Below are 20876 nucleotides of genomic sequence, written 5' to 3'. Positions count from 1 at the left end.
TCCAACACTTTAATCCTAGTCAATCTACTATCATCTCTCACCTTGGCTACTGCATCTGCCGTCTAACTGGTCCACCTGCATCCAATCTAGCCTCTTTCCAATCTGTTCTCCACGGTATAACCACGGTGATCTTCACCAAAAAAGTAAATTTGTGAAGACAAAATGAAAAAATCTGAAGCTATCTTACCTGTTTAAATCCTATTTAAAAGAATATCCCACATGGTTCCCAGTCTTCATGGGAAAAACAAATTCAAAATGGCTCAAGTTCTTTAAATATTTTTCTCAAACATCATGGTGTCCACAACTCTCCTTAAAATCATCTTTTTTTTCATCCTTCCCATTTCCCTCACACACTGTAGCACTATTCAGGACACTATTTCAAATTACTTGAAAAAACTTTTCTCTGAGTTTACTCCCTCCCCAGTCTCCCAATTCGAATAATGAAAGTCCACATCACAACCTGTACGGCAGTGTACAACCCTCCATATGACAGGGTGAGTGAATAAAGCAGGAGGAGGAGGGGAACGGGCTTGGAACATTTGTATAACAGCAGCATGCATATGTTCACCAAGCCAAAGTTAGCTTTTCCAAGGAGACCAATTCCTTCTCATATTTGAATTTCCTTACTTTCACACTTTATCTTTAGATGGCAAAAGAAGCAGTCTGATATAAAGAAATTAGTTTTCAATTCTAATATAATAACCATAAAATTCAAGAGTATCCCAAGCTGAGAGGGACTAGCAGGCTGCAGCACCCTACAGCAATCCCTAGACCCGTGAAGCACAGGTGAAAACCACTCATTTTTTTAAAAAGGCACACAAATGTGAAATCAGAAAGCCTTGGTTTGAATACTCTTTCACTTACTAGTTATGAAATTTTATACAAGTTTTAACTCACTAAGATTCCATTTTGCTTATATAAAATGGGGGCTGGGATAATATTAGAATCTATTTATAATATTGCTTAATACAAAAAGTACCAGGGCTTCCCTGGTGGCGCAGTGGTTAAGAGTCCGCCTGCCGATGCAGGGGGCGCGGGTTCGTGCCCCGGTCTGGGAGGATCCCACGTGCCGTGGAGCAGCTGGGCCTATGGGCCATGGCCGCTGAGCTTGCGCGTCCGGAGCGCCTGTGCTCTGCAACAGGAGAGGCCACGGCAGTGAGAGGCCTGCGTACCGTAAAAAAAAAAAAAAAAAAGTACCAGAAAAAATTAACCACAACTGAATCATATCTATCAAACTATCCAATCTACAGCTCTGCAGTTAAGGCAAAGTATTTTCCAAAATATTAATACAAAAACATGGACACAGCACATGGTGTATTAGAAACACGACAGACGTTGAAACCGGAGGACATTAAGCTAAGTGCAATACGTCAGATACGGGGCTGGGGGTAGGGGAGACATGTCATGATCTCACTCATACGTGGAATCTTAAAACGTTGAACACTAGAAGCAGAGAGCAGAATGGTGGTTACCAGGGGTGGGGAGGTGGGGGAAATGAGGAGATGTTAGTCAAAGGGGACAAAGTTGCAGGTGTGCAGGATGAATAAGTCTAGAGATCCAATGTACAGCATGGTGACTACAGGTAATAATACTGTACTGAATCCTGGGAATGCGCTAGGAGAATGGATTTCAAGTGCTCTCATCACACACATACCAAAAAAGGTAACTATATGAGGAAAACATACATTAATTAGCTTGACTGTAGTCATATTTCACTAGGTATATGTGTATCAAATCATGGTGGTGTACATCTTAAATATATGTGATTTTTATCTTAAAAAATAAAATAAAAAAGGAAAGATGACGAATATGCATTATGTTCAAATCTCTATTTTTGCCACTAGCAATAAAAAAGATTTTAGAAAACTCCTCAGAGCCCAGTCTAACAAGCATTAAGGCTCTAGAAGCTTGAAACTCATTGATTCCAAGGTAGACAAGTCCTAAAGGCTAAAATTCATTTGAAAGAAGAAAGCAGATCTTACAGATATGGGTATCAGTAGGACAAACTAGAGAAAAGATAGAAACCCAAAGACAAGTTCTGATCAATGACCATGCTTGATGATCCAGCACCTTAAGGAGAACTGATAAATAAAAGAATGATATGACATACATTTGGAAGTAATGAATCGAATGAACAGGCATAGGGTGATCACCTTGTAAGGCATTAGTATATTCTTAAAGATCTTATCTATAATCCAAAACTCACAAAAATTCAAGAACTAAGTTTAACACAGGACAGTATTTGTTTCCTGCTTAAACATCAAATGACAATAAAATAGTTTAACAACTTCCCTGTCCAGTTTTGAAATTACACAATGGTTCCTAATTATTTTTTTAATTTGAAGAAAATCTTCACATTAAAAAAATAATTTTTTGAATTTTATTATTATTTTATATTGCACTTTAAGCACATAAAATGAAACAGTACTTCAATGGGCTCATAACAAAGACATAGCTGCAGTAGCCTAATACAAAGTAAACAAGGCTTGGATCTGGGTAACGTTAAGAGGCACAACCTAGAGCTAATAAAACACAACTAGAGGGGCTTCCCTGGTGGTGCAGTGGTTAAGAATCTACCTGCCAATGTAGGGGACGTGGGTTCGAGCCCTGGTCCAGGAAGATCCCACATGCCGTGGAGCAACTAAGCCAGTGCACCACAACTACAGAGCTTGCGCTCTAGAGCCCGCGAGCCACAACTACTGAGCCCATGTGCCACAACTTCCGAAGCCCGCGCGCCTAGAGCCCGTGCTCTGCAACAAGAGAAGCCACCGCCATGAGAAGCCCACGTACCGCAAGGAAGAGTAGCCCCCACTCGACACAACTAAAGAAAGCCCGCGTGCAGCAACAAAAACCCAACGCAGCCAAAAAATAAATAAATAAATTTATTTATTAAAAAAAAAACAACTGGGCTTCCCTGGTGGCGCAGTGGTTGAGAATCTGCCTGCCAATGCAGGGGACACGGGTTCGAGCCCTGGTTTGGGAGGATCCCGCATGCCGCGGAGCGACTGGACCTGTGAGCCACAACTACTGAGCCTGCGCATCTGGAGCCTGTGCTCCGCAACAAGAGAGGCCGCAACAGTGAGAGGCCCGCGCACCGTGATGAAGAGTGGCCCCCGCTCGCCGCAACTAGAGAAAGTCCTCACACGGAAAAGAAGACCCAACACAGCCAAAAACATAAATAAAATTAAAACAAAAAACACAACTAGAAAACTCTGGCAGACTTACCATAACAAGTACAAATAATATCAAGAGTTGTGAGAAAGAATAATAGCAATGGGGAACATAGGAAAATCAGCAGAAATATTCTACCCCCCAAAATAACCAGAACACCCTGAATAACCCTAAGAAACTCCCTCCCCATGCGGTTATAAACAGTGAAATGAGAGTTTGACAGATTAACCTGAAAAAAAAAAAAAAAAGTGTGGCCTTCAAAGCCAAGTACAACACACCCCACCTACTCACAACCAGATATACATCTCATTCCTCCACTCCCATCCAATGCAGTATTGATGCCAAATCTTCGCAAACTGATCTTCAGCTTCGAGCCTCTCAATAAAAACCCTAACTGGGTTTCTCATGGTTTCAAAATATATACGGAAGGGCAAGGGGGAAAGAATGACCAAGACATGGTTTAAAAAACAAAAAAAGGAAGGGGGAGGTGGGGGCTTGCCTGCTGATATTTATTATAAAGCCAAAGTAAATAAAACAGTAGGGTTCTTAAAAAGGGTTAAATAAATGGACCAATTCAACAGAAGATACAACTCAGAAACAAACGCATGATCATAAGGAAACTTGTTACCTTACAGTGATTGCACAGGAGAAAAGAATGCATTATTTAAATAGGGCAACTAGTTTGCCAGATAGAAACACAGAAAATGGATCCCTACCTCACGCTAGAGCGAAAAAACCAATTCCAGATTCATTAAATGTAAATGCAAGTAAGTGGCAAACTTATACTTGAAATATTACATTAATGAGAATGAACTACTATGAATGAAATACAGCTAAATAGTAGAAACATAACACTGAATTAAAAAAGCAAGCTATACTGGGCTTTGGTTTTGACAACATACAGCCTGAATCTATTTTTATTAAACCCAAACCCAAACAAAATTAAACAGTAACTATTTAAGGATACACATAATTTGTGATAAACTTTAAAAGGGCAAGGAAATAATGATAATAATGTCCCTTGGGAGTATAGATTGAAGCACAAAGGTAGAAAAAACAGAATTGACCATTTTCTAGTTAACTTTGGTGGTAGAGTCACAGATGTTTATTTTATTATAAAATTTGTTATATTACATTTATTCTTTTGAATGTTATTTAGTATAATTTTTTTAAGTCTTTAAATTGCACAAAAAGCACAAATAGAGCACAGAGAGGGGCTTCCCTGGTGGTGCAGTGGTTGAGAGTCCGTCTGCCGATGCAGGGGAAACGGGTTGGTGCCCCGGTCCGGGAAGATCCCACATGCCGTGGAGCGGCTGGGCCCGTGAGCCATGGCCGCTGAGCCTGCGCGTCTGGAGCCTATGCTCCGCAACGGGAGAGGCCACAACGGTGAGAGGCCCGCGTACCGCAAAAAAAAAAAAATAGAGCACAGAGAAAAAAATGACTACTATTCCTGGAGCATTATCAGAAGACTCCATAAAAGAAACCTCACTTTAGCCAGCCATATCTGGCAGGCCAAAGAGAAGAAAGTAGACTGGGGGTGGGGGGTGGGGGTGGGGATTCCAAGCAAAAGGAACAGTATAAGCAAAGGCAAAGAGGCGTGAAAATACAACACCTGCCTAGAGATTAGAGAAAATTTTAAATAGCATGAATAAAAATGAGTTGAACTCTACTCATATTAAGAGTTATTAAAGAAAGACTAAAGAAATTAGGAAACCAAACTTGACAAGTTCTTTTTAAAGGGCCAAGCTGACCCTTCATAATATGAGCAGAATGGGAATTGAATAGGAATAGGTAAAACAAATTGCGTAGAAAGCAAAGGTTCGAAGGAAAGAACAGTTACAATATTCCAAAAGTGATTCTATTTAAAAGAAAAACAGTGTTTTCCAAAACGAATGTTGAAATAAAAAGATAAATTTCACAAGTAGACAAGATTTTTAAATTGCCTTTTAAGACATGATTATTTAAAATTATTGTATGGAAATATGTTGTTTTAATTACACTCTCCCTTACCACTTTGGGAAGTTGGGCGGGGGGCGGGGTGTAAAGAAAGCATATGCTCCTTTTAAATATCCTCCAGAAAACAATCCTTTTTAATTATCAAAAGACAGGCGGGAAAGAAGTATGACATAGCAAAACTACTTAATATTTCACATATTTTCTTCAATATCATATCTGAAGGCCTACTAGCCCCAGAAATGACAGTGCCAATACAGCGAGGTCATTATAGGTTTCAAGCAAAGAACCTTGTATGTAAGTAAAAGCACAATAAATGCTTGCTGAATGAGTAACTACAGAATGAAAACCAAAACACTTTTGCCCTGAATAGAAAAAGGAGAGGAGTATGAAAGGGGTAGAAAAAGTGTAAAAGAGTCCTGAGACCAGCCACACAGAGAAAGCCTTCAGCTAAGAAAGAGACAATCTTTGTCTGTTACTGCTTATTTGGACCAGACTCTGGAAATGGCCCTATGCCCAAAATTCTGTGTTAGAGCTTTGTTCAATAAGCTTGAAACAAGGTCCCAATCAACTGTGAAGTTAACTTGATTCAGAATGACCTATATATACACACTATAAAACAGACCTATTTAGAAAAGATGAGCTGCAAAATAAGACTCTGGTAGAAGAACATAATATAAAACACCCAGATCAGAATTATTCTGAAACATTTTATCCTGGGAAAAACTGGATCTGTCACTAATACTTTGGCCTACACCCAACTTTAGTACAACACAAGGACACTTTTCTGTCTCCTCCCCTCCTGCTTAAGAAATATAATGCACACTATACAACACTCTAAATGGCAATTATGTGTCCACATCAAAAAACAATTTTTTGTGTTTAATTTAGTGATAATCATTTTTGATCCAAACCAGGATCTAAAGTAAATATGAGCTTTTAAGAGAACATTAGATCACAGTTCATCTTCTACATATCACTCATAAGCTTGTACTAATTCCCCAACTACTACTCCTTACCCAAGAATTAACATTTATTTTAATATCTCATGAGTGTCCCTCCCCTCTCAAAAAGATAATATATTTAAAATTCTGTAGAAATGTCAGGCATTATAATCTAATGACTTCAAAAGCATAGACTCAGGAAGCACACTGCACAGATTTACAAGTAGACTCTACCATTTACTAGCTCTGTAGCCTGTTTTCTTACCAGACAAATGAGGTTTAAAAACAAAGAATTTTATCAACCTCACACAGTTAATATGAGGATTAAATGAGGTAACATGTATAAAGGATTTTCAACAGTGTCTGGCATGGAAAGGACTAAATAAATGTTAGTATTATTTATTATTATTATCATCATTATTATTATTCTCTGTTCCCCATCCATATTCAAGTGTTTAACTCTGAGTTTACCAGATGATGTTAAACCTGTTAAAGCTTATAGCCAATAATAAATACAACTCTTATGAACAATCTTAGAAATTAAAAATTGTTACTTAATTCATTTAAGATGTTCCAGCTACATTAGACATATAACAAGGAGTGTAAATCAGTATTATCAGAAGAGTCAAATCCAACACTTTAAAAGGATCTGGATTGTACTTAATAATAACCTCTCTGAGCCTCATTTCTTTCATATTCATCACAGGAGTATTTTTGGTCCTGTAATTCTTCTTACAAGAAAGGACACCATTTGGGGATATTTATACAGAAAGAATATTTAAAGATACAAGTTGGTAGATTAAATTTAGAGATTAAATTTAGAGGATTGATTACATTATTTTATATTTATATATATATATAATTGAATATATATATATTTTTTCCTCCCCAAAATGATAAAGGGAAATAAGAGGAGAAAAATCAGTGGACAAGAACTTCCAATAAATCACTGGATATCAGAAAGCAAATGGAAGCAAGGTAACTAACTGAACAGAACAACAGAAGAAGCTAAAACCCAAAACGCCCATAAACAGCAAGGTAATTTATTCTAAAAGAAAAAAATAACCCTTGAGAGGCTCAGAATTTGGAAGCAACAGTTTCTTTAGACTACAAAAGTGAGGAACAGAATCAAAACCACAATGAGATAGATACCACTTGACATCCACTAGGATGGCTATTAAAAATAAATAGATAAAACAGAGATTGTGAGGATGTGGAGAAACTGAAACCTTGATACACTGCCAGTGGCAATGTAAAATGGTGCAGCCACTTTGGATAACAGTCAGCAGTCCCTTGAAGGGTTAAACCTAGAGTTACCATAGGATCCAGCAATTCCACTCATAGGTATATAACCAATATAACTGAAAACATATGTCCACACAGAAACTTGTACACAAATGTTCACAGCAGCATTATCCATAATAGCCAAAAAGTAGAAACAGTCCAAATATCCATTAACTAATAAATGGATAAATCTGATATATCCATAAAACAATATTAATTTGGCAATAAAAAGGAATAAGCACTGACACAGGCCACAATATGGATGAGCTTTGACAACATCATGCCAAGTGAAAGAAACCACTGCAAAGGACCACTTACTACATGATTCCATTTATATGAAATACTCAGAATAGGCAAATCTACAGGGATAAAAAGTAAATTGTTAGTTGCTTAGGGCTAGGCGGAGAGAGGATTCAGGGACTGGGGAGTGAGAGCTAAGAAGGATAGGGGGTTTCTTTTTTGGGGTAATGACAATATTCTAAAATTGCTGTGGTGATGGATGTGTAACTGTGAATATAACAAAAGCCACTGAATTGTACACTTTAAGTGGGTAAATTCTATGGTATGTGAATTCTATCTCAATACAACTGCTTTTCTTTTAAAAGTGAGGAACAGAGCTAAAAGCTAGAGAATTGAGTGTCTATATACTGAACTGTTGAGTTCGCTGTCCTTCCACTCACCATGTTCTCAAATGCCAGCTTTTCCTCATAAACACAACTCTCATGAAAGAAATTAGAAAAACTCTTCACTGCAGAAACAGAACAGCACAAGAAAAGACTTCTAAACACTGAAGACTTGGGTGGGGCCCTGCCCAAAGCCCAACCCCCCCAACTGACAGTCTCTGTCACATATTTATAGTTTCTACTTAAGCATTTCAGTTCCTCATTCTTAAATAGAAGCAGACTAGGATCACCAGATTATTTGATATAACATTGCATGGGGGGTGGGGGAGGACCTAAAACAAAACAAAACAAAACAAAAAACAGAAAAAAAGAACATGAAAAAAAAAACTTGCAGAGCCTAGTGGAATCATTTTTTAAAAGGATTTATATTATATGAAATATATATATTCATATGTCATATATGTTGATATATTATATGAATAAAAGGTAATTCATTAATAAATAAGAATCCAACTTGTGAAAAAGAGCAAGAAAATTCTTAAAAATTAAAAATAGTAAAACTTAACAATATAAATATCTGATACACTGGAATTTATAGTTGAGGAAGTCTCCCAAAGATGTAGAACTAGAAAGGAAAACAGTACTAAAATATTAATTCAGAAGGTCTAATATCTGAATAGAACATCTAGAAAAAAAGAACAGAGAATACATGGGAAAAGAAATTATCAAAGAAATAACACTAGACGCCCCCCCCTTGCAAAATATAGTAGCATATCCCCCAAGTGCCAGCATAATGTACTTTCAAAAGACCAATACCAGGCTTCCCTGGTGGCGCAGTGGTTGAGAGTCCGCCTGCTGATGCAGGGGACACGGGTTCGTGCCCCGGTCCGGGAGGATCCCACATGCCGTAGAGTGGCTGGGCCCGTGAGCCATGGCCACTGAGCCTGCGCGTCCGGAGCCTGTGCTCCGCAATGGGAGAGGCCGCAACAGTGAGAGGCCCGCGTACCACACACACACACAAAAAAAACCGACCAATAAAAAAAAAAAAAAGACCAATACCAAGTTATTTCCCTGTGAAATTTCAAAACACCACAGCTAAAGAGAATAAATATTCCAAAGGTTTCCAGAAAAAGACAAGTTACATACAAAGGATCTAGAATCAGAGACATATCAGACATCTCAATGACAATACTGGAAGCCAGAAGAAATAGACTCTATTGCCTTTCGAAGGAAAATAATTTTCAGTCTAAAACTAAGGGCAGTACAGCACAGTGATAACAAGCAGATTCCAAAATGAGACTTCCTAGTTCAAATAATGCCATTTAATAGCTGTATGATCCTGAACAAGTAATATAACTGCTTTGTATAACAGTTTCTTCATCTGTGAGATGGGACTGTTGTGAGAATTAATTCATAGGTGTTCATGTGTGTAAAAAGCCTAATACACAGTACTTACTATAAAAGTGCTCTAGAAAGCAAGCCTGGGTAAAGAAAGGGGTGATACAGAACTTAGCTTTTCACTATAATCCCTTAGGTAGTATCTCACTGGCTTGGACACACTCACATATTATCAGACGGACAGAGGGAATTGTGAAATGAAGCCCAATGATAACACCTGGGCAGAGAATAATATCTATATGCCTTTAGCTCGAGACAGAAAAATAGAAAACAAAAATTTGTATTGAAAGAGAACCACCTGACCAGACAGTCAAAAAGGGAAACAGGATGTTGTAAGAGAGATTTTTGGTCTGGTTGAGCAGCAGAACCAGAGTAACCCAGGAGAGCCTGGGTCAGATTAAAGAAAAACAACACAGTTTTGTTGATAAGGGTAAAACAGAGTACTTAAACAGAGAAACTGACTTTTTTTTTTTTTTTTTTTTTGCAGTACGCGGGCCTCTCACTGTTGTGGCCTCTCCCATTGCAGAGCACAGGCTCCGGACGCGCAGGCTCAGCGGCCATGGCTCACGGGCCTAGCTGCTCCGCGGCATGTGGGATCCTCCCGGACCAGGGCACAAACCCATGTCCCCTGCATCGGCAGGCGGACTCTCAAACACTGCGCCACCATGGAAGCCCAGAAACTGACTTTTAATCACAGTTAAATGACAAGCTTGTTCAAAGATGAGATTCACTGAGGTTTGGGGGGTTGGTTTTTGTTTTGTTTTCTTTTGAGGCTAAATTAAAAGCATTTTAAATTAAAAGATAATCGGAAAATAAAAGTAATATTAATAAGACCTTATATCTTATTAAAACTCAGGAATACCTTGCTAATATAAGGAATACCAACCGAGGCAATATGACAGATTAGATAACCTGAAAACTCTCCCACTTACAAACTGCCTAAACACGCTTGATAGACTATGACAGCATCTTTTTAAAATTCAGTCCAATATTAAATAGAGCAAAGAAAATCCAGGGAGAAGGAGAAAGGAGGACTAAAACTCAGAGCAGAAAATATGAAAGAAGCTATCCTATAGGGGCTTGCTGGCCACTAACAAACAGGGTTAGACTTTTATGCCAAATGGGAACTAAATATAAGGCCTTGGCTTGCTGAAGATGGGAAGATAGAACTGACATGGCAAAAGGAACTTTGCAAATGTGATTAAGTTAAAGGTCTTGAGAAAAGAAGATTATCCAGGATTACTGATGTGGGCTCATGTAATCACAAGGGTCTTTAATTAAAAGGGAAAGAGGGAGGCAGGACAGTTAGTGCTGATCAGAGTGATGCCATGTGAAAAAGACTCAACTGGCCATTTCTGGCTTGAAGATGGAGGAAGAGGCCACCAGCTAAGAAATGCAGGAAGCCTCTGGAAGCTAAAATAAGGCAAGAGAACAGCTTCTCCCATAGAATGTCCAGAAAGAACAATCCTGCCCACATCTCAAGTTTGGCCCCAGTGAAACCCATTTCATATTTCTAAGCTTCAGAACTATAAGATAATAAAGTTGTGTTAAGACATTAAGTTTGAGGTAATTGTTACAACACCTCTAAGACACAAATACATACACACACACACACACACACACACACATATATACTGGAGAGGAAGGGGGGCAGTTATCCAAGATAGTATAACATGTTCCATGAAGTTTTCAGGTACAAAACTCTAAATAGTCCTGGACTGATAGTATCCCTAAAACACTTGGCAGAACAAAACTGTCTAGGAATAATCAATTTATCTTATCAATGTATTACCCTTAGCCTGCAGAGAGATCTCAAAGATGAGATCTTAAGTTGAGCTCACAATCAAAATTTATAAAACACATAAGGAAATAATTCACCATAAGCAGGAGGCAGCATACACACATCACATATGCACGTACATATACGTGCACACATACACAATAAGGCCTCCAAAGAATGTTAATCCAAAAGAGAATGTTAATCCAGAGGAAGGAAGGAGGGAAGGAGGGAAAAGAGAAGAAAAGAAAAGAAAAAGTAACAATAGATGGCATGAATAAAAAGTACAAAATAATGGTGGTTCATCTGAATCCAAATATATCAATATATAAATGCAATAAATGCCCCAGTTAAAAGAAGTATCACACTGTATTTTTTTTTTTAATTTTTATTTTTGGCTTGCACCATCTCAGTTCCCCAACCAGGGACTGAACCCAGGCCATGGCAATGAAAGCCTGGAATCCTAACCACTAGTGCACGAAGGAACTCTCACACTGTATTTTTTTAAATCCAGTTATTCTTAAAAGAGACAAATCTTAACAGGAAAAAGTTGAAAGTAAAAAGAATGGAAAAGTTCACTTTGTGATACAGCAGAAACTAACACAACATTGTAAAGCAATTATACTCCAATAAAGATGTTAAAAAAAAACAAAACTAAATTACATTACCAGAGGTCAGGATAGTGATCACCTTTGGGAAGGAGAGGAGGGGTGGCAGGTGGGAAGAACATAAGGATGATTGGCTATGTTGTAGGTCTTGATGAATACACAGATTTTTCCTTTGTGATAGTTCATTAAAAATGTAGGTTTATGTTTTGTGCATTTTCTATGTGTGTTATACTTCAATAAAAGGTTAAAAAAATTTTTTAAAAGAATGGAAAAGATAAATTCTATATATTAATATGTAGTATAATGATATCAAGACAAAATAAACTGTAATTAAAAAAAACCCTAGAGCCAGAGAATCCTTTATTCCATAGTAATGCTGTCTTTCATCAATATTTTTACATGAATTTACTCAATGGAGGTTTTATAATTTATACTTTGCTCTTCAAAAGAACAAACCAAAAACATTAGAGAAGCTACTTTCATGCCAAGCTTGGTGGGGGAACAGTTTTAGAAAAAATGAACACGTGGGACGGCACATAAAACTGCAGGTGGCTAGAAAGGAAACCAGCTCTAAGGAAAAATAACTAAAAATAGTCTTAGAACAGCGATTCTGACTGACTTCATTTGGATTTTCAAATTATTTCAGAGCTAAAATGTATACAATTTGTTTTTAACCAAGATGGTTGGTTATTTTAGAAATAAATTGTCATAATTAAATATACTTATTTATATCTTAGAAGTTCTCAAGTATCACTTGCAATTCAGAACCAAAGGATTTTTAAATCTGAAAATTTTTTAGCTCTGAAACGATCTTAATGACAAAATATAGCAAAATCAATTATTCCTGATTAGTTGAAATAAAAATTCCTATGACAGCAATTTTTGTTGGATCTCTAACAAAATATTTTTAGGGATGTTATGCCTTGATGTACATGCCAGATTCTTTATAGATTTCCTCTATCTTTATATATATTATTATGGATTTACAAGCCCTAATGCTAGAAACACTTAGAAAAAGACTTAAAAGTAAACAAAAAAAGTTTCTTTAAAAAATTAAGACAATGGGGCTTCCCTGGTGGTGCAGTAGTTGACAGTCCGCCTGCCGATGCAGGGGACACGGGTTCGTGCCCCGGTCTGGGAAGATCCCACATGCCGTGGAGCGGCTGGGCCCGTGAGCCATGGCTGCTGAGCCTGCGCGTCTGGAGCCTGTGCTCCGCAACGAGAGAGGCCACAACAGTGAGAGGCCCGCGTACCGCAAAAAAAAAAAAAAAATTAAGACAATGAAAGTGGTTTTTAAATAGGAAGCTATTGCCTCCAAAAAGTTATCTTTAATTTATCACATGAATCTAATCATGAAGAAACAAACATATTCATATTGACATTCTACAAACTGACTGGCCTATAATTTTCAAAAGTATCAAGGTCAGGTGAAGTCAAGGGTAGACTGAGGAACTGTTGCAGTTTGAAGAAGGTTGAGGAGACATGATAACTAAATGCTTCTGAACTGGGTCTTTTTCCCATAAAGCTACTGAACAAATTGGCAGATAAGTAGAATGTGTGGATTAGATGGTAATTAACCTGATTTTGATGACTGTTTTATGGCTATGCAGTAGCATGTACTTATGTATAGAAAATACACACCAAAGTATTCAGGAGTGATGGGGCATCATAGCAGCAGGTTATTCTCAAACAGTCCAAAACAAAAAAGTTCTTTGTCCTGTACATGCAATTTTTCTGTGAGTTTAAAATTGTCCCTCCTCCCCCTCCAAAAAAATATTTTAAGTCATCTTTACTACTCAGTGATAAAAATGAGAGCAAGACTTTTTTTTTTTTTCAAGTTCAATGATTCAGAGGTATTTAGCAATCAATGTTCCATTAATCTGTGGAGGAACACAACCAAATATGGTTTCTCTAAAATAAGGATACAATGACTTTTGAAATTAAAAAGGGATGGCCCCATTCAAAACTGTTACACGCAACGGGGAGAGGCCACAACAGTGAGAGGCACGTACTGCAAAAAAAAAAAAAAAAAACTGTTACAAATTCTAATGGCCCTAAAGTCTCTGCATTGGGCTCCTCTAAAGAGATTGAGACTTTCCACTATAACTTCCTTCCCTTTTATTTGTTGAATAAATAGACATATGCATGCTAGACACCAGAAATACAGCAAAGGTCACAGTGAACCCTATGGAAGGCAGACGGTGAATAGGACAAATTAACGATGTAATTCTAATAATAAATGCGATGAAAGGGAAGTATAGGACGCTATAAAAACAACTAACAGAATTCTAATAGTATGTGCGCAGGTGGGAGGCAGGCCAGAAAGGGGAATTGGGGAAAACCACCCTTTAATAAAATTTAGGGTAAGACCTCAAGGATGAGTGGGAGTTAGCCAGGTGAAACATGTCTGTAACAATAGGAGCCAGGACACTGACAGGCAGAGAGATTTCTTATCCCTGGAATTTAAAGGTCCTAGGTGGGTTAGTAGTAAGGGATAAGGCTAAAAATAAAGGCAGGTGCCAGGCCTCTTAAAGAAACTTAAATGCTGTTAAAAAGATTTTAAGATTTTTCTTGCAGTCACTGATTTTCAAATCTTTCTGTTGTTCATCCTAATTTCAAATCAACTCTTACACAGAATCTCATTATGTAATATAAACAAAAGTAGCACTGTCCTGTCTGAAGTAGAAAGAGGGTGCTTTAGAACTTCACCAGCTGAGCTTCCTGCTTCCCTAAGTGAGGGCAAAGGCAAAAACAGGAGGAAAGAGAGGGGGCAGTATCAGAAATAACACATGGTGGGCTGTATTAGCCAGATTTCCAATCAGAAACTGACAAACTATTCCAATTAGAAAAATTCAAAGAGCATTTATAACATAGACGGACTAAAGACAAAGGAATGGTGAGGGATAGGGGAACAGAAAGGAAGGTACAGGAACTAGTGTTAGCAGCAGCAACAGCACCCCTAAATCCAAAAGGACAAGGGCAGGAGAGATTACCAGAACGAGGAAGAGAAAGTCACACAGACAAGGCTACCAGGAAGGGCTTTATTGAGGGGAATAATGACTTGTCTTGGGACACAGCCAGTCCACCAGGAAGAAACCAGGGAAATAAATATTCTGAGCTTACCTTTCTCACTGCTTCCGATCTACCCATGTCCACACTGGCTGCACCCTATCTGAAGCCGGAAGTCACAGACGCCCATTGACATAATGCATACAGTAAACCTCCCAGGGTAAAGACCAGCGGGGAGAGAACAGATCAGGAAGAACAAACATAAGCTATCTGTCATGAAGGAGTAGGCACAGAAGTACAAGGAAAGATCAAACCTAGCCTTCTGGAACCAAGGAAAAGGTTTCCATGAGACCAGGACAATTAAGCTGAAGCCTAAACAGTGAGCAGGAGTGAGCCAGGCAGAGGAAATCCGGGAGACAGACATTCCAAGCAAAGGGACTACAGCCACTACAGCACACACTGCTAGAGCTCTGAATGAGGAGGTTTGAAGCACAGAGTGTGAAGGGAGGGAAGGAATGAAGCTAGAAAGGCAAGGGAAGACAAGACCATGCTTGCATCAATACCACACCAACAATCCAGCCTTTGTCCTGAAGGCAAAGTTTAAGGATTGAAATATCATCTGATAGAGGTGGGTGTGGGTTTTTAATGAAAGTAATAGGCACAGAGATTTTCTTTTTAATGGTAATGGTCAATTCTCGCTCTTATCTGTTGACCAGCTCCTGCCTGGTTGTTTCACAAGAACTGCAAGGCAGAGTGTGAGTATGGAGAAGACTGCAAACACTGACACTATGTAATTACAGGTTCTAATCCACTTCAGCCTTTTTTTAATTCTCCACACTTGGACTTTCTCAGGAAACAGGTGGGCAAAAATATTTTCAGTGACCACATTAAGTTCTATGTTTAAGATTTTGAACCAAATCATTGATAATTCAAAATTTACCTTAGGGTACATTCATTTTCCTTTGAAATGGAGAACTTTCTAAAAACAACAATGAGGGACGTCCCTGGTGGTCTAGTGGGTAAGACTCTGCACTTCCAATGCAGGGGGCCCGGGTTCGATCCCTGGTCAGGGAACTAGATCTTGAATGCCGCAACGAAGATCCCGGCAATGAAGATCTCAAGTGCTGCAACTAAGACCCTGTGTAGCCAAATAAATAAATAAATATTGGGCTTCCCTGGTGGTGCAGTGATTAAGAATCCGCCTGCCAATGCAGGGGACACGGGTTTGAGCCCTGGTCTGGGAAGATCCCACATGCTGCAGAGCAACTAAGCCCGTGAGCCACAACTACTGAGCCTGCACTCTAGAGCCCGCGAGCCACAACTACTGAGCCTGTGTGCCACAACTATGGAAGCCCACGCGCCTAGAGCCCGTGCTCCACAACAAGAGAGGCCACCGCAATGAGAAGCCCGCACACCGCAACAAAGAGCAGCCCCCGCTCGACACAACTAGAGAATGCCTGCACACAGCAACAAAGACCCAACACAGCCAAAAATAAAACAAATAAAATAAAATAAATTTTAAAAGCTAATGTTAATAAATATTTTAATTAATTAATTAATTTGAAAGAAAATAAAAACAGTGATGCTTATTCACAAAGGACTACAGATTTTCTGAAGTTCCACACGGATAATTTAAAGATTCAAGGATCTACTCCTTGCCAGACCCTAAGGGAGACACTAGGGACACAGTGATGAACCAAACAGATGAGGTTTCTGTCATCATTAAACTTACCTCTAAGAGAAGAAACAGGCATTAAATAAGTAAACAAACATAATCACAAATTTGTCACGTGCCACAAATAAAAGCAACAAGGAAGAGGTGGCAAAAAATATTTCTAGATTTAAAAGAAAGATATCACTGCTCCTTTTTGCAAAAGCAACATCCATGGAGTAGAAGGAGACAAAAATCAAACCACAATGGACTGAGGCATATATATGTTTCAAGGAAGAAGATGCCACAAGATGACAGATTCAAGAACTCAGGCTGTGAACTGTCAAGAGAGAAAAGGTAATATCTCAAAACACATGGTAAGGAATGCTTTTTTTAAGATGGGGGAAAATAATGTTGATTGGAGGGGGAATTGAAGAGAGGCTGAATATAAGAGAAAGAATGGATGATTAGCTATGATGACTAATAATGCCAACGTGTTATATCCAGGTGTTAGGCTAAATGCTTTACATGCAATTCTTTATTTCATCTCTAAGGTCAGCTCTATAGTCCCAATTTTGCATATGAGAAAACTAAACTCAAAAAAGTTAGGTTATCTGATCAAATCACATGCTGGCAGAACTAGGATTCAAACCCAGATCTTTATGACTTCAAAGCAGACCATACCACACTGTCTCATTCAAAAAATACTTTTCAAACCACCTCTTAAGCTCTGGTTAACTACGTACTGAGGATACAGAGATGAGGAGCTCCTGGGGCACAATCGGTCGGGGTGTGGTACTTACACAGGATGATCTTTACCTTCAAAGAGAGAGGAAGGGGAGACAGACATGTATCGATACCTCAAGTAACTGATACAAGGAGGAAGACGGCAGAGCATAGACTGCGTCAGTAACCCTACCCTGAGCTAATCAGTGAAGGCTTCATCTGGCGCTTATGTTAAGCAGAACAGAGATGAACAAAGTTAATTCCAAGTAAGATAAACAGATTACGGAAAAGCAAAGAAGCACAAAATTGCATGCCGTGTTTGGAACACTTCAAGAAGTTGAGAATGGCAGGAATGTGATGAGAGCTGGAAGAGACCAGACCAAAGGGCCTTTTATGCCACGCTAAGGTATCTGAGGTTTAAACCACAGGAAGTGAAAAACCATTTCCAGGCTTTGAAACAAGATTAGGCAACTGTAAAGACCCAGCAACTGATTAGGAGGTTCAAGCTATAGCCTGGTGAATGGCTTACAGACAACCAAAAGGTCAGAAGATCTGGAAAGGAACTCCCAAACTAACCGCTTATAATCAAAACAGAAGAAGGAGGGTTCCAAAGTCCCTTTTTTTTTTTTTTTTTTCCCTGCGGTACGCGGGCCTCCCACCGCTATGGCCTCTCCCGTCGCGGAGCACAGGCTCTGGATGCGCAGGCCCAGCGGCCATGGCCCACGGGTCCAGCCGCTCCGTGGCATGTGGGATCCTCCCGGACCGGGGCATGAACCCGCGTCCTCTGCATCGGCAGGCGGACTCCCAACCACTGCGCCACCAGGGAAGCCCCCAAAGTCCCTTTTTGAAAAACGTAGCCCTTATTCTAAGTGAGATGAGACCAGTCCCCAGTTATTACTATTGATTAGGACAGAACTAAAATATGGTTTAGCCCAAACTTTGTGATCAACAGGTACGGGTTTGGAGGTTTGCTTCCTCAACACCACAAAGAGACTATCTGAGGCAGAATATGGGCTTGGGTGATTCATTTCTCCAAAAAGCATATTGAACAGAGGGAGGATAGCCTGCTGTCTGCCTTAAAACTAAAGAACAGAGTCTCCAGTTTCCAAAGGATCCTCTTTCCCTTGCTTCAAGGCTTAATCACATCAGTCTGCCATCTGATGATGGTTAGGGAAGACTGATACTCTCTTTTTCTGCTAAACATGCTGGTCTGATTCAGGAGCTGTATATTTCCCACCAAGCAGGTAAGAGAAGCAGAGAAGCAACAAAAGCATACACCTACTCCCCTAATGAAGCACAAGCTGTCATTCAGCTTTATCAATGAAACCAAATCAAAGAGAAATGAACTACAATTTAGAACTTCAGATTTATTTTTCCAAACTAACCTCCAGGTACATTCCTCATTCCAAACAAAACCTACATTCTAGTCACCCTGAACAAGCCATCATGTCTTTGTCTAACGCCGTTGCCTTAGACTGGAATGCATCTGCACTCCATGTCAATATGATAAATGCACAGGCTCCCTTCAAACCCCAACTTAAATGTCACTCCTTCAGCACCACCCAAACTACATGCCCACAGGACTTTTTTCTCTATTCAAATGTTTATTAAATATTTCCATGTATTGTATTGAATAGTATACAGACCAACCCCTCCTAAACAGAAATTTTAACAAACACTTACTGAATGCTAAGCATATGGCAGGTTTAGTGCTAGGTTCTAGAATTTTTTAAATTGAATAACAATACAATCTGCTGCCTTTCAAAAACTCCCCAACTACAATAAAAAACATACATAGTAAAGGTAGCATTTAGGGTAAATGGATAAGGAAAAAAAGAGAAAAAGGACCAGAATGAAAATCAATGCAATGGATGAAAATCAATTATACCACACACTCTTCCATAAAACTGAAGAGGAGGGAATACTGTCCAACATATTTTGTAAGACCAGCACTACACTAACACCAAAACCACAGACCAATAACCACTGGTATGTATATTTTACCAAACACACACAAAAACTTTAAAAAAAAAAGAAGAGTAGGCTTACTGAACCCAAAGCTAAAGCTGAAAGCGGTAATGACTAGTCAGTCAGTAAGAAAATGAGTAAGGACTCCATATTTCTAGGCTACCTATTGATACTATATTGCCAGTTAATTAAATGTGAATTTAAAGCTTTTTACAAGCTGTTACCTGTGAGATATGATTGATGGAAGACTCCATTCTCCGAAGCTGAGAGGCTTGGATGTCCAGCAATTGGAGTACATTGTTAGCCAATGCATTTATTTGATAAGCAACACTAGCTAGGGATTGGGTTGTGTAGGCTTTGGTCTCTTCTAAAGCTTTTCTCTTGTCTGTAGCCTGAAATAAGAACAAAAACAACCAATATTTATTTAGGTTAACATTCATTAAACATCTGTTCTATAGAAAGGTAGAGTTATAATTTATATTTTTTAATAGAAAAGCCCAACTGAATCAAAAAATTTATCGGACCTGTCTGATGAACCACAAAGCACTCTACCCTTGGACCCTAATAAAGGCACGTGCCTCAGGTCCTACTGCTCACTCTCTGCCTGCACCCTGCACTGACCTCGCCACGTGTCCCCTCAAGGCATGCTGTGTATCTCCTCCAGGACCTGTGAGTAATAAATGTCTCTATTTCACTTTCCCTTCCAGTCTTTTGTTGAACCTTGAGCTCACCATCCATGACACCCTGGGGCTCTAATTAACAAATGTTAATTTAACAAAAAAATCACATCTACTAGTCCAGTGATATGGACTATAAATCCATTCTACCTTACATTCCTGTTTACATTAATCACCATCAGAAATCCAAACCCCCCATTAACCATTACAACCAAGCTTCTCATCTCCACAAAAACTACTGTAAATCTTATGACCCCACCCTTTACCCATCCATTCTTCCCAAACTCTAGTACACAAGTCAGAGTCAAACAGTAAGAAATGTTCAGAGACAAAGTTCAGAGCAAAATTCAAATACAAGTGATAAACTCTGGGGGGCAGGGGGAGGTGGAGGGAATGGAGGGGGGCGGGGAGCAGGGTGGCCAGCAACTTGTATAACAGTATGTAATCTAAAAATTAAAAGGCCGAGAATAAATAGAAACAATGGAACAGAGATCTAACAGTTCAAAAAAAAAACAAAAAAAAGAAGCAATGCAACCACTCTTAACCTTTTTTTAAAAAATCCAACATCGCTCATCACAGACAAGAAATGCAGATGCAAACTAATATGAGATATTATTTCTCACCTACCCATCCAGCAAAAATCCAAAAGTGGGACAAGGTACTCTGCAAAGTTGTGGGAAAGACTCTCTGATAATACTGCTGGTGATAGCCAGCAAAATTACACATGGACTTATTTTCTGTCCCAGTAATTTCACTTTTAGGAATCTATCTCAAATAATCACTGGCAAAAATATTATGTAATTATTCATTACAGCACTATTTGCAATAGAAAAGACTAGAAACAACTGATATAACCAGTGATGGGGGACTGGTTGAATAAACTATGGGACCTCCAAACAGCAGAGTACTATACAGCTCTAAGAAGGAACGTTGAGGGATGTCGTTATTACCACTACACTCGATCTCCAGAATATTGCTAAGGTGAAAAAAAAAAAAGATAGAAAATAAAAATGTTTATTGAATGCTATTACTTAAGAAATGGGGAAAGATACATAAATATATGTTTTTATTTTTTAAGAAAAAAGGA

General features: G+C 38.8%; 1 protein-coding gene and 1 non-coding gene across 13 annotated transcripts in view; one reads left to right on the top strand and one right to left on the bottom strand.

Moving 5' to 3' along the window:
• Nucleotides 1–20876, bottom strand: part of ABI1 (abl interactor 1) — a 103293-nt gene that overhangs the window by 42809 nt on the left and 39608 nt on the right. For all 12 annotated transcript variants that reach the window (XM_060006084.1, XM_060006085.1, XM_060006074.1 and 9 more), the window contains exon 2: nucleotides 19337–19504. In XM_060006084.1, coding sequence (XP_059862067.1) covers nucleotides 19337–19504 — 168 coding nt within the window. The remainder of the gene's footprint in view (nucleotides 1–19336; nucleotides 19505–20876) is intronic.
• TRNAG-UCC (transfer RNA glycine (anticodon UCC)) lies at nucleotides 15769–15841 on the top strand. Its single transcript has one exon. It is a non-coding gene; the product is annotated as a tRNA-Gly (tRNA).

Source organism: Delphinus delphis, chromosome 2, assembly GCF_949987515.2.
Source record: "Delphinus delphis chromosome 2, mDelDel1.2, whole genome shotgun sequence".
NCBI lineage: Eukaryota > Metazoa > Chordata > Mammalia > Artiodactyla > Delphinidae > Delphinus > Delphinus delphis.
Note: the sequence above shows the minus strand (reverse complement) of the source record. Positions and strands in the feature narration are given on the sequence as shown.